Source organism: Aulonocara sp. 'chitande type north' Nkhata Bay, linkage group LG18 (genome assembly GCF_057382095.1).
Source record: "Aulonocara sp. 'chitande type north' Nkhata Bay isolate Kocher_YH1m ecotype deep benthic linkage group LG18, A_spYH_male_GT1.1, whole genome shotgun sequence".
NCBI classification, from domain to species: Eukaryota; Metazoa; Chordata; class Actinopteri; order Cichliformes; family Cichlidae; genus Aulonocara; species Aulonocara sp. 'chitande type north' Nkhata Bay.
The window spans coordinates 6,827,275-6,853,799 of NC_141361.1; the positions used below are offsets into that span (position 1 = coordinate 6,827,275).

General features: G+C 42.7%; 2 protein-coding genes and 1 pseudogene across 2 annotated transcripts; all 3 read right to left on the reverse strand.

Annotated features, from left to right (window-relative positions):
* On the reverse strand, positions 1–2,236 carry LOC147307886 (tripartite motif-containing protein 16-like). Its single transcript, XM_086272998.1, has one exon. The coding sequence runs from the start codon at positions 2,009–2,011 to the stop codon at positions 338–340; it is 1,674 nt and encodes a 557-aa protein (XP_086129124.1). The 5' UTR covers positions 2,012–2,236; the 3' UTR covers positions 1–337.
* Positions 2,237–12,086: 9,850 nt separating this feature from the next.
* On the reverse strand, positions 12,087–13,803 carry LOC147307887 (uncharacterized; annotated as a pseudogene).
* A 3,449-nt stretch (positions 13,804–17,252) lies between these two features.
* On the reverse strand, positions 17,253–25,269 carry LOC147307888 (uncharacterized). The gene is made up of 3 exons (XM_086271982.1): positions 23,577–25,269; positions 22,177–22,315; positions 17,253–19,458 (listed from the first exon to the last, which is right to left on the reverse strand). The coding sequence occupies exons 1-3, from the start codon at positions 25,226–25,228 to the stop codon at positions 17,689–17,691; spliced, it is 3,561 nt and encodes a 1,186-aa protein (XP_086128108.1). The 5' UTR covers positions 25,229–25,269; the 3' UTR covers positions 17,253–17,688.
* Between the last annotated feature and the right edge of the window lie 1,256 nt (positions 25,270–26,525).

Below are 26,525 nucleotides of genomic sequence, written 5' to 3' on the forward strand. Positions count from 1 at the left end.
ACAAACACACACACATGGTCTGCCATACTCATAAAGAGAAATGTCGACATTTTTCAATACAAATATTCCAGAAACATTTAGAGGATAGAGAAGTTTACATTTTCATGTGGAGAAATATTTTAGTAAATCAAAATGATGATGAGCAGTGATAGCCTCCATAAACAGTCACAGGAAAGATCTCCTTTAAAAACTCAGAAACATCAAGAGAACAACTAGAAGATGTGGAGGTACCACCCATAATGTTTGACTGACAGCTGATCTCTGTGCAGAAATGATGGAGAGAAAATAAAATGAAACTAAAACACAGATTTAAACCCACAATATGAAAGACGTCAGTCTATTTGAGCTTAATCAACTCAGCAGTATCTCCAAATGCATTGTAGTAAAATGTCAGTCCAGCATAGAGCGGCTGAGTGAATGTGGTCTGGACTCTGTGGAGGAGAGTCATGGTTTCAGAGACGCTGTAGAAGGACAAAATACCTGCTCTGTGATCCAGGTACACTCCTACTCTGGAGGAACGAGGACCTGAGACAGGAGTTTGGATGTTGTTGTACCGAAATGTAAAACTGTTGTTGTAACAATCTAATGACCAAGATTTGTCATTATGTCCAAATCCACATTCATTACCCTCTCCTTTTCTGCTGATATTCTTGTATGCGACTGCTACATAACCTCCTCTCCCTCTCCACTCCACCTCCCAGTAACAACGTCCAGTCAGACTCTCTCTACTCAGGACCTGAGACCATCCAGTGAATCTGTCTGGATGATCAGAATAAGACTGTTGTTGATCCATTTTTGTTGCTTTTCTGTTCCCCTCTGATAATAACAGCCATGTGTTTGCTGTGTTTGGATCCAGTGTGATTTCACATGAATATTTTAAGAATCCAGCTCTGGTCTTTGGCTCTGGTGGATCCAACAGTAAAACATCCACTTCAGTGACTGTCAGTGAGATGTTTGTCCGTTCCTCTCTCAGAATGTCCTGTAGTTTATCTCTGACCTCTGACACAGCTGCTGTCACATCCTCAAAGTAGCTCAGAGGACGGATATTGATGCTGGATGAGTCTGTAGACTCACTGAGTGCTGACAGTGAGGGGTAGTTGTGTAGAAACTGGATGTGATCCTCTGTGTGTGAGAGCTGCTTCAGCTCAGCATCTTTCCTCTTCAGCTCAGTGATCTCCTGCTCCAGCTTCTCCTGAAGCTCTTTGACTCGACTCACTTCAGTTTCCTGCTGGGATCTGATCTGCTGCTTCACATCAGAGCTTCTTTTCTGGATGAGATGGATCAGCTCAGTGAAGATCTTCTCACTGTGCTCCACTGTTTGATCAGCAGACTGATTGATGGCCTCCACCTCCTGCTGAAGCAGCTTCACATCTTTCTCTCTGTCCTGGATTCTCTGCTGGATGTTTTGTCGACTCACCTCCAGCTCTCTCTGCCTCTCAGTCCTTTCTGCTGCAGCTGAGACTGTGTCGTGGCCTTTATGTTCATCCACAGAGCAGAGATAACAGATACTCTGCTGATCAGTACGGCAGAACATCTTCATCACCTCATCATGACGAGAGCAGATGTTCTCTTGGAGCTTCTTGGAGGGCTCCACCAGCTTGTGTTTCTTGAATGAAGCTGCAACAATATTATGAGTCTGAAGGTGTTTCTCACAATAAGATGCCAGACAGAATAAACAGGACTTGAAGGCTTTCATTTTTCTTCCAGTGCAGACATCACAGGCCACATCTTCAGGTCCAGCATAGCAGTGATCAGCAGGAGCAGCTTGGAGTCCAGTCTTCTTCAGCTCCTCCACTAAATCTGCTAACATGGTGTTTTTCACCAGGACAGGCCTCGGTGTGAAAGTCTGTCTGCACTGAGGGCAGCTGTAGATTTTCTTCTTTTCCTCTTCATCCCAGAAGCTTTTAATACAGTTCATGCAGTAGCTGTGTCCACAGGGAATAGCCACCGGATCCTTCAGTAGATCCAAACAGACCGAACAGCAGAATTTTGTTTGATCCATTTGATTCATGTGCTGTGCCGTTTCACCGTCTCTCAGTGACTGTCAGACAGTTTCACTTCCTCTGAACAGAAACAACCTCTGTGCTCTGAAGGGAAACAGATCTCTGCTCTTGTTCACCTCCTACAGGAAATGAGGCTCACCAGCAACTGCATTTACACCATGTTGTTTAGACCCATCCTGATACAGACACATCTGTGAAGGGAGGCACTAAAGAAATATTCTTACAGAGCGACCAAGAGCCAATCACATGATGCAGGGTGTGGTATGTTTGGTTACAGCATGCAGTAACAAGTCTGACCCAGTTAAACTTTAACAATTCATTTCTTCATGGTGCAAATATATAGTAGACTCAGGAGTTTAACTCAGTTTTCTTGGCCTTTGTTTATCGTTCATTTAAAATCTTAATGGGTAAAGATCATCATAATTACATATGAAATTATATGTACAAATTATATGTTCCATTACACTATTAACAGCACAGATTATACAGCAAACATCAGATTCATGGATGGAGCCAGAGGCTAAATGACTGTTCAGTCCTCTTTAGGAAACGATCTTCATATGACGACAAACACGACAACAATCAGCTGTCAAACTGTACAAGAAGTTCACAGTAATGTAAAAGAAGTTATATCACTTTATTTTTAAACGTACGCACTCAGGGTCAGGACTGAAGACACTGATCGAGAAAATACTCTAAATATAAATATTCACCTAAACATTCAAAATGATTCAATTGCATGAAAAGAAATATGAACTCTCTACAATACTGGCTTCTGATTGGTTGAAAAAGCAGGTGCTGAACTTCAGAAGAGCTAAAGCTGCAAAACTGTGTAAACCCAGAGTGGATGCTGCCCTCTGACCTTTCAGAAGTACGATCTTTTTATGAAGACACAGAGGCAGAGTTATTATTCATCACTTTAAAGATGATATTCGTTATCTGTTCTTCACTCGTTGTCTAGTAAAGTCCAGAGAATGAGACACATGATTTCAAAATATACAGCTGCATGTTAGAGATCACAGAGTTCTTCAGTCTTATGAGAACTCATGGAGACTAAATGTCAGACACATCAACAGTAAATGTCGTTCCTCCCCCCGTCAGTTTGTGTCCTCCACACTTGTTTACACAAACATCTGAGGTTTGAACAGTGTGCAAAACCACATGTTACAAAGCTGCTGAGCTACTGAATACTGGAATATTTCATTCAATATCACCATCTGACCAAAGGACAAACACAGAGAGGATTAGAGCGCCAAACTTTGTTTCAAACTGTTTCAGATTTTAGAGGCAAAAAGCAGAATTTCTACCTGGACAAAGAAATCAAAGCAGGAGCAAAACAAGCTTTTTACATTTATTCAAAGGCATTATGTGAATGTACTCTGAGCCACAGCCTCCTAAAGTAAAGACATTTGATCATCTAAACCAGACAGAGTCATGTTTTCAGCAGTGTCTGTGTCCTCCATATAGACCATGCCATGGTCCACCTAGGGTGACCAGGTGTCTGACTTTATGTGGGACTACACAGCGCTCAGTCCTTGTTTGCCTGTGCCACACACACATTGAGCCAATGTCTAGTTTTTTTATTGACTCTAGTTTCTGTCGATCGGTAGGCCCACAAAAAAACCCTGTACAGGAAGTAGATTTCATCTCTCTGATAAAAGGAGTTCTAATCCCTGATCCTATGAGTCTGACCCAGTAGATGATATTTATATGATCATATTTATGCCTTTGTTGTTTCACAAAGGGTTAAAAACATTCACAGGTTGGACTGTGGTTCTCCTTTTAGCGTCTCTGCTGGAATTTTAACTGTGAACCTCTTAGATCCAAACTTCTGAACTGCTCATCTCACAGAGGACAAAAGGGAAGAACCCCGAATCTCTTCTTCACCTCACTTTTATACCTGCTCACCCTTTCTCCCCCCTTCCCTCAGTGGACGCCACATCTTCACACTTGGGCCAATCAGGTTGTTGACATTTGATCATCTGATGTCCACCCACACCTCATCTCTCTCTCTCTCTCTGACTCACAAGATTTAACACAAAGTTTAAACTTTAAAATCACTTCATTACATTTTCTTTGTTATTCTTAACACAGAAAATTCACATTCAAAAACTTAACACAGAATAAAACAGAGTAGCCAGTAGTGGGACATGGTTCCAGCAACTCTGATGGTGACGGCCCGTTTGAAGCTGAAGCTCCGGCACATGTGTCAAAAAATCAACACACTGCTTCAGAAACGCTGTGCTGAGGCTTGGTTTGACTGAACAGAGTCACGTGATCAATGACGACTGAAGCTTCATTCAGCACGTCACTGCTTCAGTACCTGATTCAAAGATTTATAAGGAATTGAACCATTGGTGGGATTTGTGCTGTGTTTTGGTGATTTTGTGAGAGCGAATCAGTGTGTGACATAATTATAGACATGGAGCCAGGAAGAGAGGACGCTCTGCCTGTTCCTCAATAAAAACCAGTTCATCAGCATTTCTGCTCCCAGGTCTAAAATGTACATAAGAAATATGATGTACACATAATTATAATGATATAACTTATAGTATATTATATATAAACGTACCAGTCTGCTGGTTAATTACATAATCAGGTGGAGGCAGTGACCTCACAACCTCCTATAAGCTTTAAGTTAAGGCTACTTTATTTATACCCACAGGTAAATTTGCTTTACAGAACAATGATAGCATTTGGCCTCCCTTCACAAACACACACACCTAATGAAACCTGACAAAACACATATTTAGTAATTAAACAAAGTGAATCAAATCAAAAACAATTCTTATTGAGTTCAGTGACAGCAGCAGGGACAAAGCTGTTTTTATAATGCTTTGTCCTGCATCTTGGAACTAGAAACCTCCGTCCTGAAGAAAGAAGCTAAATCCACCCCGTAGAGGATGGGAACCATTTTTAAGGATTGATTAAGCCATCTGTGGTACCTGTTTAGAGTACAGGGAGTCTAAACAGGCCTGTGACTCATCTATCAGACGACTGGACCATCTCACTCACTAATTCAGTCAATTTTTCTCTGTGACAGAGGTCTGACTGAACCATGGCACCAAACAAAAAGATAAAACAGACTCAATAAAAGAACAAGAAAACAAAGTTAAAATCTTTCGCTCGATGTGGAAATGAGCAAGTTTCCTGAGGCAGTAAAGGCACTGGTGACCCTTTTTACAGACCGATTTGCAATAAAAGTTCAGTTTTTCATTGATTATGGTCCCAAGATATTTATATGATTGCACTTGCTCTATTTTCTGACCTTTAATTAAAGTGACTCTGTGCCCATTTAGTTGTTTCCTAAAATCAATAACCATATCTTTTGTTTTAGATATGTTCAATTGGAGATAAGACTCCTCCCACCACTGAACAAACTAATCAATGATTGGACTATGGTGAGTTTCACCCTCTTTCAGTAAGCTGACAATAACAAAGTCATCTGTAAATTTAATGATGGCCCTGTTTTCATATCTGCTCTGACACGTGTTTGTAAAGAGAATGAATAATAAGGGCGATAAGAGACCCTGGAGGAGAAGCTGTGGAGGAGAACACTGGGTCAGACAGAACCCCATTTATTCTCACTCTTTGTGACCTGTCAGTTAAAAGATCTAAAATCCAGCAAACCAGGTTTTTCCTGATTTCAAACTCTTCTAAAAGTCTTTTCATTAAAATATGGGGCTGTATTGTATTAAAAGCAGAAGAAAAATCAATGAAAAGAAGTCTTGCAAAAGTCCCTTTACTCTCTACATGTTTAAGAATCAGATTTAGTCCAAAGCGCGTCCTGCACTCCTCTGTTGGGCCTGTACGCAAACTGCATTGGATCCAGCTGATATTCAATCTCTTCCATAATCACATTTCTGATGATTTTTTCAAAGACTTTCATGACAACTCAGGTGAGGCAACAGGCCTGAAGTCATTCAGGACGTTTGGACGACTAGATTTAGGGACATGAACGACGACAGCTTCCTTCCAAAGCGAGGGCACATTTTGTATTTGAAAGGATTTATTGAAAATAAGCTGAAATTTAGGACTGAGCTCTTTAGCACAAGATTTAATTAGGCGGCACTAATGTTATCAGGGCCCTGGCTCTTGTTCACATTAACTGTATGAAAGGCCTTTTGGACATCGCTGAGTTCAGTGATGAAGTGTTGAGTATCTTTCAGTTTCTGTTTCAGTTCAGAAGAACTAAAACGAGCATCAAGCATATTCAAATCTCTGTCTGGCTTAAAACCGTCTACAATGATCTGACTGCTGCTCTGGGGATTTTGAAACCCTGATATGGTTTTCATACAAGTCCAGGCAGACTCAAAATCTTTTGCTGCAAATTTTCTTTCAAGAAGGTTTTTGTAGATCTGTTTTGCTTTCAAGAGCTGGATTTTCAAGTCTTTGGTGACTGCCTGAAAGTCAGTAACAGCCCCCTCTTTAAAAGCCTGTCTCTTTTTCCTTAAACAGGATTTGATGCATTTGGTGACCCATGGCTTATTGTTAGGGTACACTTTAGCACGCTTAAGGGGTATAATCATGTCTTTACAAAAACTGCATATGAGCTAACATCCACCAAAGCATCAAGACTGAATAAAAACTTCCCAATCTGTAAATTTAAAACATTCCTGCAAGGTAAGCACAGATTCTTCTGACCACATGATTGATTGATGATAACATAATTTTTTCACCCCCCAAAAATTCATGTTCAAAGCAACATATCAGCCCGATATCACACAGAACTGTCACATGACATCAAACACAAGCTGTCAGCTCTGCAGAGTGGGCAATCATAATGAAGCAGTTCATTATAAGCTGCAGACTCAAGCTGCTCTTCATATATTTGTCCACCAGATGTCACCAAAGAGGACTGTGATGAAAGCTTCGAGTAATGAACCGTTTTTCATTACAAGCTTGGCCAACTGACTACAATCTACAATAAACTAATATGGCTTTTCAATCCTCTCTTCAATCACTTGGTACCACCAGGAACCTTTAAATGGGCACTCAAGCTGCCTGGAGACTGTTTTGTCGTGCACATCAGAGAAACCACAGGTAAGACAATCTTATCCAAAAGGTCAGTGTAACAGTATTGTTTTCCACCAGCTTAACCAAACTTCCCACACTAACTGAAATTTCTTTTCCCAGGCAAACATTAAACAGCAGCAGCTGGAAAACTGGAAAACCTAAAGCCAAATAATCAATAAGACATAACCAACTTTTGCATGAGTGAGTATTGATAAACTGAGCAGAATTAAACCTCAGTGAAACCACATAAGTTCTGGTAACTGGCACATATTTATGTTTAATATGTTGTTTTATATTTTGATCAGTTTCAGGTGTTTGTGCGACTGTGTTAACCATCAGTAAAACCACATATAAATCACACTTCTGTGTTTAACAATTACAACACTTGATGCTGTTTTTCTGATTCAGGATTATGTGTGTGATGAGTTGGCCACACAGTTCTTATCGTTCTGCTTCAGACACACACAAAACTGCCGAGGTTGAAGCTGGCTTCAGTCTCTTTCTACCCCAGGTCTCACCACATTTCCAAAATGTAAACTCTGAGTATCATAAGAAATGTGGTTCAAAAAGATGTGCTGATCTATGAATGCATCCTTACTGAAAGCTAAAGATGTCCAGCAGACAAAAACAGCAGCTGAATGAACAGTTATCATGAGCGAGTGTACAAACACTATCACAGGAAATAACAGAAATAAACTGGAGTTTCCATTTATACCTGTAGTATTTTTTCAGCTCCATGTCATCTTCCAATATGTCAAAATATGATTTCATTGTATCTTAAACAAATACAAACTTCTTTCTTTTCCCAGAATTTAGACAAATGAACAAAAAATAAATGATTATTTATTTAGGTATTAAAATAGGAAAAATCTGTTTAAATTAGAGCACCATTAAAACAAGAAATTAGCATAGAAATGCCAAATCGCAAAAACAGAACAATAAAGTGTCTTTAAAAATGATTCAAAAACAGTTGTAGGAGCAGTTTTATGAACCATGTTCTGTTAATATACTGACTAACCAGCAGCAACACTCTGACTCAGTGTTTCCATCTGTGTTTATTTCCATCTTTACAGTCAGGCAGAAACATATCACAGCAGCTGGAAAAACCAGTGAGCACACTTTAGAGGAAAAAAGTGAAAGTTTATGTTCAACTGTAAAATATTCTCTGTAATGTAAATTGTTCTGCTCTCTGACAAACCATCAGAGGTGCAGCACGTGTATCATTTGGTGTTTGAAGCAGAAACAAAAGCAAAGAGTTAAAGGAAGACACATTTGAAGAAGAAGGAAAATGAAAACAAGACGTCACTGAGCAACAACCTGACAGAACGAGAGCAAACAGTTTACTATCAGAACTGAGGCTGATCATTAACAGGGAGCAGCAGGTAACAAGGTCATCAGCAGTGGAGGAAAGTATGGAAGTAATACTCAGCTTCATATTTGAAGATACTCGAGTATCTTAGCTGCAGGTCTGGAACAATGGTTTTATTTCCTTTCCCATTAAACATCTCACACAGCCCCTCATCTGTGATCCTTAGCAAACCCACTGGATATCTACCTGCACATAAAGGAGATCAGATCAGTTCCATCTAGACCAGCTGTAACAGGAAAATGCTGCTTACACTTTGATGCATCACTTTCAGTTTGTCATATAAGACAATATATCAGATTGAGGCATTATTTTCCTGCAGTGAGTAAATCTACTTTGTACTTTACTCTTTTCTTTTAGGTAAAGGCTCTAAATGTAGCCGCTAAACTGGTGGAACTAAGTCTTCACCACCACGCCTATACAAGCAGAAAGGGGAGTGAGTGGGTCAGCGCTCAGAGCACAGAAACTTAGCTGGCTTCAAACACACCATTTATTTTCAGGATAAAACACAATCTGAACCCCAAATACAAGCTAAAATCCCCGTATACAATAAAAAATAGTGTTTACAACCCGCTAAAAACCCTGCCGGCAGGAATGATTAAACGCTAAAAATACAAAGCTAAATGAATGTTTTTCCCTATACTAAAAACTCCCCCCAGGGTCCTAATTCTCCCAGTCCAGCAACACACGGGCAAATTCTCCTGAGCTGAGAGAGACAGGAGAGGGACTCCTCTTCCGGGATGTGGACTCTCGACAGCAGAAGACCAGGGAGGAGGCTCCTATCTCCACCTGACTGTGCGCAATCGTGCAGTCCAGCCACTCTCCACCTCCTCGCACGGCCTCCCTCGTAGCTCCGCCAGATGCAGGCAGAGGCGTACCCCTGCCCTACTGTGGATTTCACGCGTCGCCTCCCACGGTCGCTATTCTGTCCGTCGGGACTGGATCGCCGGGTTATGCTGGCCGATCGCCGAATGTCTCGTGGCGCCCCACAGTCAGGCCGGAGGTCCTTCTGTTCATATGCTGGCTTGCACACGTTTTGTTTTCCAGCTCTCCACTTTTCGTGTGTCTCTCTCTTTTTTTTGTCTCTGCGCTTACCATCTCCCTTAAGTCAGTTTGGTGGCTGATAGGCCACCTCGGGGAACGCCCCCACCTCACAGGTGTCTAAAATTGTCCGCTTAATCCACAGTGGAATAATAAAAAAACATATTGTTCAATCAACACTAAACACACACTATAAATATAGAGATGAAATCATGCAATAGGAATATCAATAAACAAACATGCAATATCACTATTACAATAAAATCATGCAAATAAAATCGACACCCTGTACCAACACAGTCTGATCCAAAACAAAATATAAAAACACAATTTTCCACTGTGTGACATCCCCCCACATTTTACCTGTGACAGTCCCTGTCACCCTAATCAAGCGACCTGTAACGGGCGGGTGGCTGACCAAAATTAGGCCTCATCGAGCGCCGTACCTCTGACAACTCTCCCGGCTGCTGGGCTGGAGCGCTGGGCACAAAACCATAAAATGGAGGCTCAACTAGCACCTCTCCCTCAAGGCTGACTTCTTGCCCCTCTGAGTGGTAGTCTGCTGCAGGGGTAACGCACAACTTCAGTGCATTCCGATGGAGGACCTTCTCCCCCCCCCCTTTCTCCGGACGCACCCTATATACTACACCGGTATTGCCAACTTCTTCCACTACCACATACGGCTCTGAGCTCCAACCTGGGTGCAACTTGCCTTGTCCCTGCCTATTCCTGTCCCTTATCCAAACTCTCTCGCCTGGCACCAACGGCAGGGCCCGCGCACTTCGGTCATAAGCCCTCTTGTTTTGGGTGGCTGCTGCCCTCATCTTCTTCCTAGCCATCTCATAGGCAAAAGATAGTTTCTGGTGATGGTCCTTAACCCACCCTCCCAGGTTGTGGCATGGGGAATCCCGCTCAACACCTAGGTTCAAATCCACTGGCTGCCTCAAATGCCGCCCAAACATCAGGTACGACGGCGCATACCCTGTGGCACTATGGACAGTATTATTGTATGCTTGTAAGAGCTCTGGGAGGTATTCTGGCCACCTCTGTTGTCTCTCTGACTCTAAGGACCGAAGCATGTGCAGCAACGTCTGGTTCATCCTCTCAACCCCACCATTTCCAGCCGGATGGTATGGGGTGGTCTTGCTTTTTGTAATGCCATAGCACTTACACAGCTGGTACATCAGGGCAGACTCAAAACTACCACCTCTATCTGAGTGTAGCCTGGTCGGGCAACCGAAGGTCTGAATCACGTGAGCCCAAAGAGCATGCACCGCAGTCTGAGCAGTCTGGTCTTTGGTAGGAACTGCCCAGGCGTACCGTGTGAAAAGATCAGTCATAACCAGAATATTCTGGTACCTGTCTGTGGGCCTCCCCAATGTAAGAAAGTCCAGGGCCACAACCTCAAGGGGATAGGACACAATAACGGGATGCAAGGGGGCTCTAGGCCTATTTCTATCTCGTAGGCCACACGCAGCGCACCCTAGCTGGAATTCGCGCACCTCCTCTTCCATGCTGGGCCAATAAAAGAAGCGACGTATCCTGGACAGTGTCTTTTCCGCTCCCGCATGCGCCGCTGCCTCGTGATACTTCTCCCACACCTCCTTGTGTCTCTCTGCAGGACATAGGATCTGAAGGTACATTTCGTTAGTGTTAGGGTCCCTTACCTCTCTGCACAGCGTACCCTCGCAAACCTGCAGCCTTCTCCATTGCCGTAATAACTTCTGTACAGGGCTAGGCAGGGATCTCCTCGTTGGTGCATCAGGCGGGATTCCCTGTTCCACATGCTCCCTCAGGATGCGCAGATCCATGTCCTTTTCTTGAGCCTCCTTCCAGTCGTTCATCTGTGGCACCAGCCCCTGTGGCTCCCGACGTGGAGCACTCGTGATGTTTATGTAAGCTGTGTGACAGTCTGTGGGAAATCTAGAGAGAGCATCAGCATTAGCATTCTCTTTTCCAGCCCTGTACTTAACCTCGAAGTCAAAGGATGCCAGCTGTGCCACCCAGCGTTGCTCTGTTGCCCCAAGTCTAGCATTCTGTAAGTGGGCCACAGGATTGTTGTCGGTATACACGACAAACTTGGCACCTGTCAAGTAATCCTTGAACTTCTCAGTAATGGCCCATTTTAGAGCTAAAAGTTCCAGTTTGAAGGAGCTATAGTTTTTGTCATTTCGTTCGGTGGGGTGTAAGCTCCTGCTGGCATATGCAATCACCCGTTCCTTGCCATCTTGCACCTGAGCTAACACAGCACCTAAGCCTTGATTGCTGGCATCAGTATAAAGTGCAAAGGGCTCCAGGAAATCTGCATAAGCCAGAATAGGGGGCTCGGTCAGAGCACATTTCAAGCTGTCAAAGGCTTCCTGACATTCAGCAGACCACTGGATCTGCATGCTTGACCTGCTAGAAGTTCCCACGAGCAGAGCATTTAAAGGTCGAGCCAACCTAGCAAACCCTGGGACAAATCGCCTGTAATAACCTGCCAGGCCAAGGAAGGCTCTGACCTGCCGGGTGGTAGAGGGAACAGGCCAGTTCTGGACAGCTTGGATTTTCTCAGGGTCCGGTCTTACCCCTTGTCGGTCGACAAGATGCCCCAGGAACTTCACCTGACGGTGGAACAGCTTACATTTGTCCAGCCTCAGCTTCAGACCATGTTGCCACAGCTTCTGCAGGACATTCTCCAATTGCTGTAAATGAGTAGAGAAGTCAGGTGAGTAGATTATTATATCATCCAGATATACCAAAACCGATTCAGAAAGGTGGCTACTTAGACACCGCTGCATCAGGCGCTGGAAGGTGGCAGGGGCATTACAGAGTCCAAAAGGCATGCGATCAAACTCAAACAAACCCAGAGGAGTGGTAAATGCAGTTTTCTCCCGATCCTTAGGATCCATTTCCACTTGCCAGTATCCACTGGCAAGATCCAGTGTGGAAAACCACTCAGCTCTGGTCAGACATGTTAAAGTCTCTTCAATTCGGGGGAGCGGGAACGCATCTTTATGAGTTACTGCGTTTAATTTTCTGTAGTCTACACAAAATCGCCAACTGCCATCCTTTTTCCTCACCAACACAATGGGGGCTGCCCAGGGACTGCTACTCTCCCGAATGACACCTTTTTTCAGCATATCTGCTAGAAGTATCTTAATCTCTTTGTACATCAGTGGTGGTAAAGGACGATATTTTTGTTTAATGGGTGGTGTATCACCTGTGTGGATCTGGTGTTGAACCAAATCAGTTCTTCCGTAATCCTCCTCATTTACAGCAAACACCTTTCGCCACCTCTGCAGCAGGGTCTGGAGCTCGACCTTCTGCTGGGGGGTCAAGTCTATGCCGTTAAGCAGTTGACTCACCTCCTCTTCAGGGATCGCAGGCTCTTCGGGCCCAGCTGCTTCAACTACGCCCACCTCGATCACACCATCGGATCCCATTGTCAGGCTAAGATCACTGTCCATCTCCACGTCCGACTCCTCCACCTGATACAACTGGCCCATTTTCTGGTAGCGTCCTATAGTCACTTCGTATGGATTAGGGTTACAGACCCGGATCGGGAGCCTCCCTCCTTTGACTACTGACAGGGTTCGAGCTACCCCCCAGGGTCCAGCATCAGGTAAGGCTTCCACTAGTGCCAAGCGTTCTGTCCCACCCTTACCTTTACACGTCTGGCCCCAGACCACCATTTCACAGTTCGGGGGCACCGTGACTCCTCTGCGGCTAGCAGGTCGAACATAGCCTAGAAAGCCATCAGTCTTGGTGGTAGCAGTCTGTTGACAGACGGCAAACGCCTCTTTCCATGCTCTGCGGGACTTCAGCTTTTGAGGATGAAAAGCAGACTTGCCCTTGGCAAAAACATCATTCCAGCATGCACTAATAACATTCATACCAATAATTAAAGGGTGCGTGGAACAGTCATTTCTCACAACCACAACCCCTTTTTCTGGTATCTCCACCCCTTCTACCTCAAAATCCATAACCGCATAGCCTGAGTATGGTATCTCAAGTCCATTGGCTGCCTTTAAGGCGAACAACAGGGGTGTGTCAGTTTTATTCACTTCAGGGAAATGGAGATCCATTACCTGCTGTTGCACTAGTGTAACCTGAGAGCCTGTGTCTAATAATCCCGTCATCTTAACCCCTCCCATACACACCTCAATGAGTGGACATTCTCCCACAAAAGCTGTACTGGCCCCCTGATTGTTTGAATAGTCCCTTGTCCCCACCGCCTGGGCCTCGGCAGCGGGGTTTATTAGTTTAAAGGTGGTTGCTGGTCTAGTGTGCTCGGACAGAATCTGGCAATATGCCCAGCTTGTTTACAACGATGGCAAATGGGTTCTCCCTCTCGGGTCCAGTTATTAGCATACCCAGAACGCTTTGGCTTAAACCTTGATTTATTAAAAGCTGAGCCGGCTGGGCTTTGCTGTGGCAAGAGCGGTTTAATTTCATTAACAACATCTTTAACAAGATCTCGCATTTGACCCTTGACATCCTCCATAATTTCTTTTTTAAATGTCTCTTTCCAGTCCGGTTCATAAGGTGGCTTAACACACCTGGACTCACCCACTGCCAAGCACGTAGTTTGCAATCCCTGGTGTCCCAACTGTTCCTCCTCTAGGAGCAACGCCTCCCGATGGACTGTTGCAAAATCCTCTTCTGGATGGTGACGCACGTAGGCTCGCAGGGTTTGTGACAACGGGCCCTCCCGCAGGCCCAACAGCATCTGTTCCTGTAAACACTTTTCAGTAGGTGCTTGATTTGGATTGCGCTGTTGTAGCCTGCAGTGCAACTCCCTCAACCTTAAGGTAAAAGATTTTACCGACTCATTTTGTTTTTGTATACAGCTAAAAAACTGCGACCTCAAAACCGCTAGGGAGGTATTGTCACCATATAGAGAATCTAGATATGCGAATATTTTCCTAATCTGGTCTCTATCTTTTTCTTCTAACACGCTTACTTGACGCTTTGCCTCACCGCTTAAAGCCCCAATTAAAATTTCTACTTTCCGGGCCTCGGCTATTTCTTGAGCATTCAATAAACCTTGTATTTGTTCTTTCCAGTCACCATATGAAACATCTGTTTCAGGACCCTTATATTTTGGTACCCAAGGGGCACCCGGATACACTGGCATCATCATCTCTATATCTGCACTCCAGGTGCTGAACACTGCTCCCCAAACTTGTATCCTGTCGACAAACGCCAAAATTATGTAGCCGCTAAACTGGTGGAACTAAGTCTTCACCACCACGCCTATACAAGCAGAAAGGGGAGTGAGTGGGTCAGCGCTCAGAGCACAGAAACTTAGCTGGCTTCAAACACACCATTTATTTTCAGGATAAAACACAATCTGAACCCCAAATACAAGCTAAAATCCCCGTATACAATAAAAAATAGTGTTTACAACCCGCTAAAAACCCTGCCGGCAGGAATGATTAAACGCTAAAAATACAAAGCTAAATGAATGTTTTTCCCTATACTAAAAACTCCCCCCAGGGTCCTAATTCTCCCAGTCCAGCAACACACGGGCAAATTCTCCTGAGCTGAGAGAGACAGGAGAGGGACTCCTCTTCCGGGATGTGGACTCTCGACAGCAGAAGACCAGGGAGGAGGCTCCTATCTCCACCTGACTGTGCGCAATCGTGCAGTCCAGCCACTCTCCACCTCCTCGCACGGCCTCCCTCGTAGCTCCGCCAGATGCAGGCAGAGGCGTACCCCTGCCCTACTGTGGATTTCACGCGTCGCCTCCCACGGTCGCTATTCTGTCCGTCGGGACTGGATCGCCGGGTTATGCTGGCCGATCGCCGAATGTCTCGTGGCGCCCCACAGTCAGGCCGGAGGTCCTTCTGTTCATATGCTGGCTTGCACACGTTTTGTTTTCCAGCTCTCCACTTTTCGTGTGTCTCTCTCTTTTTTTTGTCTCTGCGCTTACCATCTCCCTTAAGTCAGTTTGGTGGCTGATAGGCCACCTCGGGGAACGCCCCCACCTCACAGGTGTCTAAAATTGTCCGCTTAATCCACAGTGGAATAATAAAAAAACATATTGTTCAATCAACACTAAACACACACTATAAATATAGAGATGAAATCATGCAATAGGAATATCAATAAACAAACATGCAATATCACTATTACAATAAAATCATGCAAATAAAATCGACACCCTGTACCAACACAGTCTGATCCAAAACAAAATATAAAAACACAATTTTCCACTGTGTGACATAAACAGTACTTGTACACTGTGGAAATCCCATAAGAACGTCTCCTGAACTCTGAAAAATAACAAAACAAAGATTAAAAGGAGGTCTTGGGTGCTGATGATGATTATGATGATGATGATGCTGATGATGATGAGGAGTAGCATGCATTTAAAAAGTGACTGATGTCCTAGAATACAACAGAACAGTGTCTCTACAAACTTATGAAAACATGACAGTCTTGCATTAGTTTGTATTCTTATGATTTCAAAAAACGAGGGAAAAATCTCCTTGAAATGCACAATTCCTTTTTGTTATTTCTTAGTGTGTGACGTATTTTATTGGCTTTATGATTGGTGCAAACAGTTTCCTGATTCATAATGGAAATAGATTTTAGACACAGGAGGAACACGCAGTGATCAGCAGGAGCAGCTTGGAGTCCAGTCTTCTTCACACTGAGGAGGGACATATATGCAGGAACAGTTGTCATAACTGTTACAACCACCAGATGGCGAAAGAGTCCCACTGCAACTTTAAGCCATGAAGGATGTGTCTTGATGTTTGCTTGTGATAAATCTGCTTTATGTGAGTCTTTTTCAGAGAGTAACAGTAATATGTCTGATTATATGTCTTTAATCAGTAAAGTCTCGCTTTGCTAGAAATAAATAAATCAATAATAAAATTGTAAACATGCAGCTGTATGTTAGAAGTCAAAGGGTCCTTAAGTCTTCTGTAAATTGACGGGGATCAAATGAAGGACACAAGTATCTGTTCTTACTCTAATAAATGCTGCTTTAATATCCAACAGACTATTTTCCTTCCTCATCAGCAGTAAACAGCTCGACTGCGTCTGTGCATTTGTGTCCTCCATACTTGTTTCCACAGACATCTCAGGCTTGATGCCACGATGCAGTGTAGAAACCTGACAACCCTCTGACTCATGTTCAAATGTTCAAGGACATTTCTCAGGATCATGTATGACCCCTTTTTGACATTTGGACTTTCATTAATAATATTTGTGTTTCTGAGTCATTTTTGTGGAGACTTCTGTCCAACGTAGTGTCCAAATGAAGCCTGAAGCTTTTCTTCACCCTCTTGTCAGATGGTCAGCAACAAAACTCTGTTCCAACCAATGTCTGATAAGAGATGAGACACAGCAGCTGAGCAAATGATCATTTCATGCTGAAGACATCCTCAGACAGAATTAAATACATACATGAACACAGCCTGGTGCCAATAACACAGCTAATGACACTGCTGTATCACTGGCTTTACTGATTAAAGACCATATCTGAAGGAAATCTTTGAACACAACAGAAAGTGACCTTTTAAACCTGCGACACTGATGCTGCATTCAAGGACCATTAAAAACATTTGAAAGGACTTAAGAACATCAAGAAAATGTGACTTGTTTCTCTGTAATGAAGCTGTTTTAGTGAAGAAAGTTGAAAGGTCACAGAGCGACTGCTGAATCTTCTGCTCTAAACATGAACTCTGAACTTTGTGATGCTTCAGGAGGAAAACTGCTTCAGTTATTCTCTCAGATTAGTTTCATATTTTCTGCATCAGATTTGAGTGAGATCCTGGAATGAAGACAGAAGAAAAGACTTTGTTCAAAGTTTGATTTATAGTCAAACCTTCCAGTTTATTCACACAATAAAACATCAACACAATATATGAATTCATTCATTAAAATCACAGTTTTTCCTCATTTCTTTGATGATTTTGACAAAAACAAACACAAACACACACACATGGTCTGCCATACTCATAAAGAGAAATGTCGACATTTTTCAATACAAATATTCCAGAAACATTTAGAGGATAGAGAAGTTTACATTTTCATGTGGAGAAATATTTTAGTAAATCAAAATGATGATGAGCAGTGATAGCCTCCATAAACAGTCACAGGAAAGATCTCCTTTAAAAACTCAGAAACATCAAGAGAACAACTAGAAGATGTGGAGGTACCACCCATAATGTTTGACTGACAGCTGATCTCTGTGCAGAAATGATGGAGAGAAAATAAAATGAAACTAAAATACAGATTTAAACCCACAATATGAAAGACTTCAGTCTATTTGAGCTTAATCAACTCAGCTGTGTCTCCATAATAGTGAAACCAGAGTCCAGCATAGAGCGGCTGAGTGAATGTGGTCTGGACTCTGTGGAGGAGAGTCATGGTTTCAGAGACGCTGTAGAAGGACAAAATACCTGCTCTGTGATCCAGGTACACTCCTACTCTGGAGGAACAAGGACCTGAGACAGGAGTTTGGATGTTGTTGTACCGAAATGTATAACTGTTGTTGTTGTTACAATCTAATGACCAAGATTTGTCATTATGTCCAAACAAACATTCACCTCCTTTTCTGCTGATATTCTTGTATGCGACTGCTACATAACCTCCTTCCCCTCTCCACTCCACCTCCCAGTAACAACGTCCAGTCAGACTCTCTCTACTCAGGACCTGACGCCTGTTAGTGAATCTGTCTGGATGATCAGAATAAGACTGTTGTTGATTCATTAATGTTACTTTTCTGTTCCCCTCTGACAATAACAGACATTTGTTTGCTGTGTTTGGATCCAGTGTGATTTCACATGAATATTTTAAGAATCCAGCTCTGGTCTTTGGCTCTGGTTGTGACAGTAAAACATCCACTTCAGTGACTGTCAGTGAGATGTTTGTCCATTCCTCTCTCAGAATGTCCTGTAGTTTATCTCTGACCTCTGACACAGCTGCTGTCACATCCTCAAAGTAGCTCAGAGGACGGATATTGATGCTGGATGAGTCTGTAGACTCACTGAGTGCTGACAGTGAGGGGTAGTTGTGTAGAAACTGGATGTGATCCTCTGTGTGTGAGAGCTGCTTCAGCTCAGCATCTTTCCTCTTCAGCTCAGTGATCTCCTGCTCCAGCTTCTCCTGAAGCTCTTTGACTCGACTCACTTCAGTTTCCTGCTGGGATCTGATCTGCTGCTTCACATCAGAGCTTCTTTTCTGGATGAGATGGATCAGCTCAGTGAAGATCTTCTCACTGTGCTCCACTGTTTGATCAGCAGACTGATTGATGGCCTCCACATCATGTTGAAGCAGCTTCACATCTTTCTCTCTGTCCTGGATTCTCTGCTGGATGTTTTGTCGACTCACCTCCAGCTCTCCCTGCCTCTCAGTCCTTTCTGCTGCAGCTGAGACTGTGTCGTGGCCTTTATGTTCATCCACAGAGCAGAGATAACAGATACTCTGCTGATCAGTACGGCAGAACATCTTCATCACCTCATCATGACGAGAGCAGATGTTCTCTTGGAGCTTCTTGGAGGGCTCCACCAGCTTGTGTTTCTTTAATGGAGCTACTTCATAATGTGGCTGAAGGTGTTTCTCACAGTAAGATGCCAGACAGAATAAACAGGACCTGAAGGCTTTCATTTTTCTTCCAGTGCAGACATCACAGGCCACATCTTCAGGTTCAGCATAGCAGTGATCAGCAGGAGCAGCTTGGAGTCCAGTCTTCTTCAGCTCCTCCACTAAATCTGCTAACATGGTGTTTTTCATCAGGACAGGCCTCGGTGTGAAAGTCCTCCGGCACTGAGGGCAGCTGTAGATTTTCCTGTTTTCCTCTCCATCCCAGAAGCTTTTAATACAGTTCATGCAGTAGCTGTGTCCACAGGGAATAGTCACCGGATCCTTCAGTAGATCCAAACAGACTGAACAGCAGAATTTTGTTTGATCCATTTGATTCATGTGCTGTGCCGTTTCACCGTCTCTCAGTGACTGTCCGACAGTTTGACTTTCTCTGAACAGAAACAACCTCTGTGCTCTGAAGGGAAACAGATCTCTGCTCTTGTTCACCTCCTACAGGAAATGAGGCTCACCAGCAACTGCATTTACACCATGTTGTTTAGACCCATCCTGATACAGACACATCTGTGAAGGGAGGCAACAACAAGTCATAAATGCTTATTTCATCAGTGCCAGGGTTTGTTATGTTTGATTTACAATATGCAGTTAAAACTGTGACCTAGCTAACCTTGTTAACTAGTAACTTAGCCTATACGAAATGCCTTGTGGCGATGATTTAAGTAAGGTAAAACTTTATTGGTATAGTACCTTTTGAGATAATAATAAAGCGCTCCATGATAACGCTGGTTACACCCTTGTGCACAGGTGTCAAAACTCCAGTCCTTGAGGTCCTGAAACTTTTACATGTGTCGCTGCTCCAACACACCTCAATAAAATTAGATTAATTAGCAAGAGCCCTGACTGCATACTGAGGTGACAATTCAGCCATTAGATTCATGTTATAGCAGCTCATGAATGAACGTGGCACAATATAAGCATTTTTATTGTTGAAGTACATTTTTTCCCAACACTTTCATTTATTTCAAACTAGAAAATGCATTTTCTGAAGAAACTGCAGTGTGAATGCTGATAACTGAACGTTTTGAGTTGAAATAATTGCTGAATGTTAAGTTAAAAATGTTGAGGTTTAGGGGTTCCCACCTCAGCATGTAGTCAAGACTCTTGCTAATGACCTACTCATTTTATTCAGGTGTGTTGCAGCAGGGACACATGTAAAAGTTTCAGGACTTTGACACCTCTGCCCTTGTGGATTAAACAGGATGAATTTGTTACACTCTTAACTCATCTAAACAAGGCATTTTGTAGAGGGTACAGCAGCCATGGCAGTTTTTCTTGAAACAACTAATCTCACGTGTTGACTTTTTCTCAAAATAAGCATGGGAACAACTGTCTACAATAAATCAAACATATGTTTTACTCATTATGTAAGAATTATTATACAAATGACCAGTGCCAAGTAGGGCTTGATCATTTTGATCGTCGACTAGTCACCGATTATTTTTGCGATTAGTTGACTGATCAGACCATGCATCCATTGGACGCACAGCTTACTGCACTAGCATGACCCATCCTCCAAATCCAGGGAAAAGGACGACGCATTTGTCGGAGCCTTCGTCGCGTCGCTGTAACGCAATCGGCCTACAAATGCGGCCTCCGAAGGATGCCGCTCCTGAATTTGGACAGAGCTACGATGCCGGAGACTGCTTCTTCTTCTTTTGCCTTTAACGGCAGCTGGCATGCTTGAACATGCATTGCTGCCATCTTCTGTTTCAGTCCGTTATTACACTCTTAAATCCTACTGCTTATTCCTGTCTTTCAGGATCTTACAAAGCTTCAAACGACGCGTCGACTATTAAATTAGTGGTTTACGATTTTGATAAACGACGTAATAATGACTAGTCGACTAATCTTGGCAGCCCTAATGCCAAGTGTACTGTGGTGTAAAAAAGTCATTAACTGCATGCTTGCTTCACCTACTTAGCTTTAGTATTTTAATTTCTTAACTGGACATCCAAAGCTTTGCTCACTGCAGCTGTATTGCGCAGTTATGTTACACCCCTGAAAGCAGAGGGGAAATTACGAGTGATTTTCAAGTGATTCTCTCATGCAGTAGTTTAATGCAATGAAAAATGAACATAAGTAATTCACATTGCGTACTGCTCAATGTCACACAGTGGAAGAAAGAGCTAATTAATAACCCAAAAATAACAATTGAGTGCTTACTATTTGTATCTGAACATGTTTCTGTACAAAATAGATAACAATAGAAACGTTTGTAGCTTCTGCCGTTAGCTTAATGGCCATTGTGCAACTGAGGCTCAAAACCGCGGTCTACCCACTAAAAATCTATAATAAAATGTTTCTGAAGCTCACAAAATAACGAAAGACTACCTATAAAATATCTCAACAACGTACAGAGTATAAAATATCATGTTTTGACCACCATTACCTTAAAACACGGAGGAAAGAATGACGAGGGTGATTTTGAGATGCTTCTCTTCTGCATTAGTTTTGTAATGAGGAGAGAGCGCGCGAAAGCCCCCTGGTAGAGAAAGAAGCCATTACCAATCGATCCCAGAAAAGACTTACTAGCCGATTACTGATGTACAGATCGCAGTTCTCTTGAATCAAATTACAACCATTAATGCAACATGAAAAATAACCAATTTAAAACAATTTCGCAGTGTATTTACATTGTTTTCAGGCTTATGAATTTGTATTAATATCCAACAGACTATTTTCCTTCCTCATCAGCAGTAAACAGCTCGACTCCGTCTGTGCACTTGTGTCCAAATGATCATTTCATGCTGAAGACATCCTCAGACAGAATTAAACACATACATAAACACAGCCTGGTGCCAATAACACAGCTAATGACACTGCTGTATCACTGGCTTTACTGATTAAAGACCATATCTGAAGGAAATCTTTGAACACAACAGAAAGTGACCTTTTAAACACTGAGTGTCATCCTCACCTCAGTTAAGTCTTCAGCTGTTCTGTGGTCACATGACTGTTTCACTGTACACATCAACTAGTTGTTAAACTGTAATAGACTTCATTTGAAATGATTTGTTGTTAACAAGTGTAAGGAGATGATTGTCGACTTCAGGAAGACTCCACTCACACATCACTCAGCATCCGTGGTTCCACGGTAGAGACTGTTACCAGCATCACGTTCCTGGGAGTTCACATCTCAGACAACCTCACCTGGACCACCAACACCACCCCCATCACCAAAAAAAGGCCCAGCAGCGCTTCCACTTCCTGAGACGCCTGAAGCGGGCCAACCTCACTCCTCCCATCCTCACCACGTTCTACAGAGCACCATTGAGAGTGTTCTGACCAGCTGCATCTCCGTGTGGTTTGGCAACTGCAATGCTGGTGATCTTAGCAAACTACAATGCATTGTTAAAGCAGCTGCCAAGATCATCGGAACATCTCTCCCTCTGCTACAAAACCGCTGCATCAGTAAAGCCTCCAGCATCGTGCTTGACCCCTCTCACCCCTCACATGTACTCTTTTCTCTCCTTCCATCCTGCAGACACTACTGCAGCATCGGGGCCTGATCCCCCAGACTGCAGAATAGCTTTTTCCCACAAGCCCTCAGACTCGTGAACTCCCTCTCTCCCCCACACAAACTGCTAACCGACTCTTTTGCACTTTACACACCACTGCCTCTGTAAGACATGCTGCTCTATGGACATTTATTTACTCCAGGTTTACAAGCTGCTACACTGGTCACTTTAAACTCCAAACTGTAAATTCTAATTGAGAAGTTTCTTGATCACCTTAGACTTAAGCTTTTATTTATTTTCTTCTCCTTTCTTTATCTATTTATTGCCTTTTTTGCACTGATCTAACCAGAGCCCCATAGTCTTGTCTCCCTGTATGCTGCACCAGATATAGTAGAGATTACAATAAAGTTTCTTTTGACTTGACATTGACTAATACTGTAGTGAAGATAGTTGAAAGGTCACAGAGCGACTGCTGAATCTTCTGCTCTAAACATGAACTCTGAACTTTGTGATGCTTCAGGAGGAAAACTGCTTCAGTTATTCTCTCAGATTAGTTTCATATTTTCTGCATCAGATTTGAGTGAGATCCTGGAATGAAGACAGAAGAAAAGACGTTGTTCAAAGTTTGATTTATAGTCAAACCTTCCAGTTTATTCACACAATAAAACATCAACACAATATATGAATTCATTCATTAAAATCACAGTTTTTCCTCATTTGTTTGATGATTTTGACAAAAACAAACACAAACACACACACATGGTCGGCCATACTCATAAAGAGAAATGTCGACATTTTTCAAGACAAATATTCCAGAAACATTTAGAGGATAGAGAAGTTTACATTTTCATGTGGAGAAATATTTTAGTAAATCAAAATGATGATGAGCAGTGATAGCCTCCATAAACAGTCACAGGAAAGATCTCCTTTAAAAACTCAGAAACATCAAGAGAACAACTAGAAGATGTGGAGGTACCACCCATAATGTTTGACTGACAGCTGATCTCTGTGCAGAAATGATGGAGAGAAAATAAAATGAAACTAAAACACAGATTTAAACACACAATATGAAAGACTTCAGTCTATTTGAGCTTAATCAACTCAGCTGTGTCTCCATAATAGTGAACCCAAAGTCCAGCATAGAGCGGCTGAGTGAATGTGGTCTGGACTCTGTGGAGGAGAGTCATGGTTTCAGAGACGCTGTAGAAGGACAAAATACCTGCTCTGTGATCCAGGTACACTCCTACTCTGGAGGAACGAGGACCTGAGACAGGAGTTTGGATGTTGTTGTACAAAAATGTATAACTGTTGTTGTCACAATGTAATACCCAAGATTTGTCATTATGTCCAAATCCACATTCATTACCCTCTCCTTTTCTGCTGATATTCTTGTATACGACTGCTACATAAACTCCTCTCCCTCTCCACTCCACCTCCCAGTAGCAACGTCCAGTCAGACTCTCTCTACTCAGGACCTGAAACCAATAAGTGAATCTGTCTGGATGATCAGAATAAGACTGTTGTTGAATCACTGCTTGCACTTTTCTGTTCCCCTCTGATAATAACAGCTGTGTGTTTGCTGTGTTTGGATCCAGTGTGATTTCACGTGAATATTTTAAGAATCCAGCTCTGGTCTTTGGCTCTGGTCGTGACAGTAAAACATCCACTTCAGTGACTGTCAGTGAGATGTTTGTCCATTCCTCTCTCAGAATGTCCTGTAGTTTATCTCTGACCTCTGACACAGCTGCTGTCACATCCTCAAAGTAGCTCAGAGGACGGATATTGATGCTGGATGAGTCTGTAGACTCACTGAGTGCTGACAGTGAGGGGTAGTTGTGTAGAAACTGGATGTGATCCTCTGTGTGTGAGAGCTGCTTCAGCTCAGCATCTTTCCTCTTCAGCTCAGTGATCTCCTGCTCCAGCTTCTCCTGAAGCTCTTTGACTCGACTCACTTCAGTTTCCTGCTGGGATCTGATCTGCTGCTTCACATCAGAGCTTCTTTTCTGGATGAGATGGATCAGCTCAGTGAAGATCTTCTCACTGTGCTCCACTGTTTGATCAGCAGACTGATTGATGGCCTCCACCTCCTGTTGAAGCAGCTTCACATCTTTCTCTCTGTCCTGGATTCTCTGCTGGATGTTTTGTCGACTCACCTCCAGCTCTCTCTGCCTCTCAGTCCTTTCTGCTGCAGCTGAGACTGTGTCGTGGCCTTTATGTTCATCCACAGAGCAGAGATAACAGATACTCTGCTGATCAGTACGGCAGAACATCTTCATCACCTCATCATGACGAGAGCAGATGTTCTCCTGGAGCTTCTTGGAGGGCTCCACCAGCTTGTGTTTCTTGAATGTAGGTGAATCATAATGAGGCTGAAGGTGTTTCTCACAGTAAGAGACCAAACACATCAGACAGGATTTCACGGCTTTTAGCTTCATGCCAGAGCACAGATCACAGGCCACATCTTCAGGTCCAACATAGCAGTGATCAGCAGGAGCAGCTTGGAGTCCAGTCTTCTTCAGCTCCTCCACTAAATCTGCTAACATGGTGTTTTTCACCAGGACAGGCCTCGCTGTGAAAGTCTGTCTGCACTGAGGGCAGCTGTAGATTTTCTTCTTTTCCTCTTCATCCCAGAAGCTTTTAATACAGTTCATGCAGTAGCTGTGTCCACAGGGAATAGCCACCGGATCCTTCAGTAGATCCAAACAGACTGAACAGCAGAATTTTGTTTGATCCATTTGATTCATGTGCTGTGCCGTTTCACCGTCTCTCAGTGACTGTCAGACAGTTTCACTTCCTCTGAACAGAAACAACCTCTGTGCTCTGAAGGGAAACAGATCTCTGCTCTTGTTCACCTCCTACAGGAAATGAGGCTCATCAGCAACTGCATTTACACCATGTTGTTTAGACCCATCCTGATACAGACACATCTGTGAAGGGAGGCACGAAAGAAATATTCTTACAGAGCGACCAAGAGCCAATCACATGATGCAGGGTGTGTTATGTGTGATTACAACATGCAGTAACAAGTCTGACCCAGTTAAAGTTTAATAGTTTATCTTTACTTGGTGCCTTGAAATGTGACAGTCAACACTCAGCGAGTTCATTTTATATTTCAAAAAGTTCAGCAAAGTTTAGGATGCTGTGATGAATAAAAATAAATCAAACTTTATATTTTGACATTTTCTAATCTTAGTTCATTCTCACACTTACAGAATGATGCATGGGAACAACTGACTCCACTAAATCAAACCTATGTTCAAATGAGATTACTGTACAAGACAGGCAGCAAGCTTGATGTCTTGATTTTTTTTTTTAAATAATAAAATATATGTAAAACTATTTAAAAAACAAATACAGATAGTGTTCTAATTCTACATTCTTTAGTAATGTTTCCTGTGTACCTCCATGGATTTCGAAGCAATACATTAATATGTGCTTTAAATGCAGACACTCAAATATAACTCAACATTCACACTGAAGATACACAGTAGACATAAGAATCAGTTTTCATGCCCTTTGTTTATTCTTTCATTTAAAATCTTTGTGGTAAAGATCATCATAATTACCCATTAACTTTCATGTACATCTTAAATGTTACACTGTTGGCAGCAAAGATTGCACAGCAAAGCCGATTAAACTAGAAGCTAAACGACTCTTCAGTCCTCTTTTGGAAGCAGTCTTTAAATGACAAGCATTAACCTTTGTCATAAACTGTATAACCACCAGATGGCGATATTAGCTTGTAAGTAATAAAACGGCATCAAAACAAACCTCTAGTCCGACCTGAGACCCAGCTCCTGATCGAATGATTATTTCATGGTGAGGAGATCCTCAGACAAAATGAACTTAAATACAGATTAATAACAGTTTGCTAAAGATGGAAACTCACTGCAAGGACAGAGAACTGCGTTTTTTTCACTTTAACATTTTTGTTTTCACATTGAACTTGAACATTTTTCTGTTATTTTGCAAATTCTCCTACTTTATATATTTAAATAGAAAACTGAGGAGAAATTCTTTGGTAAGTTAAATATTTTTTGG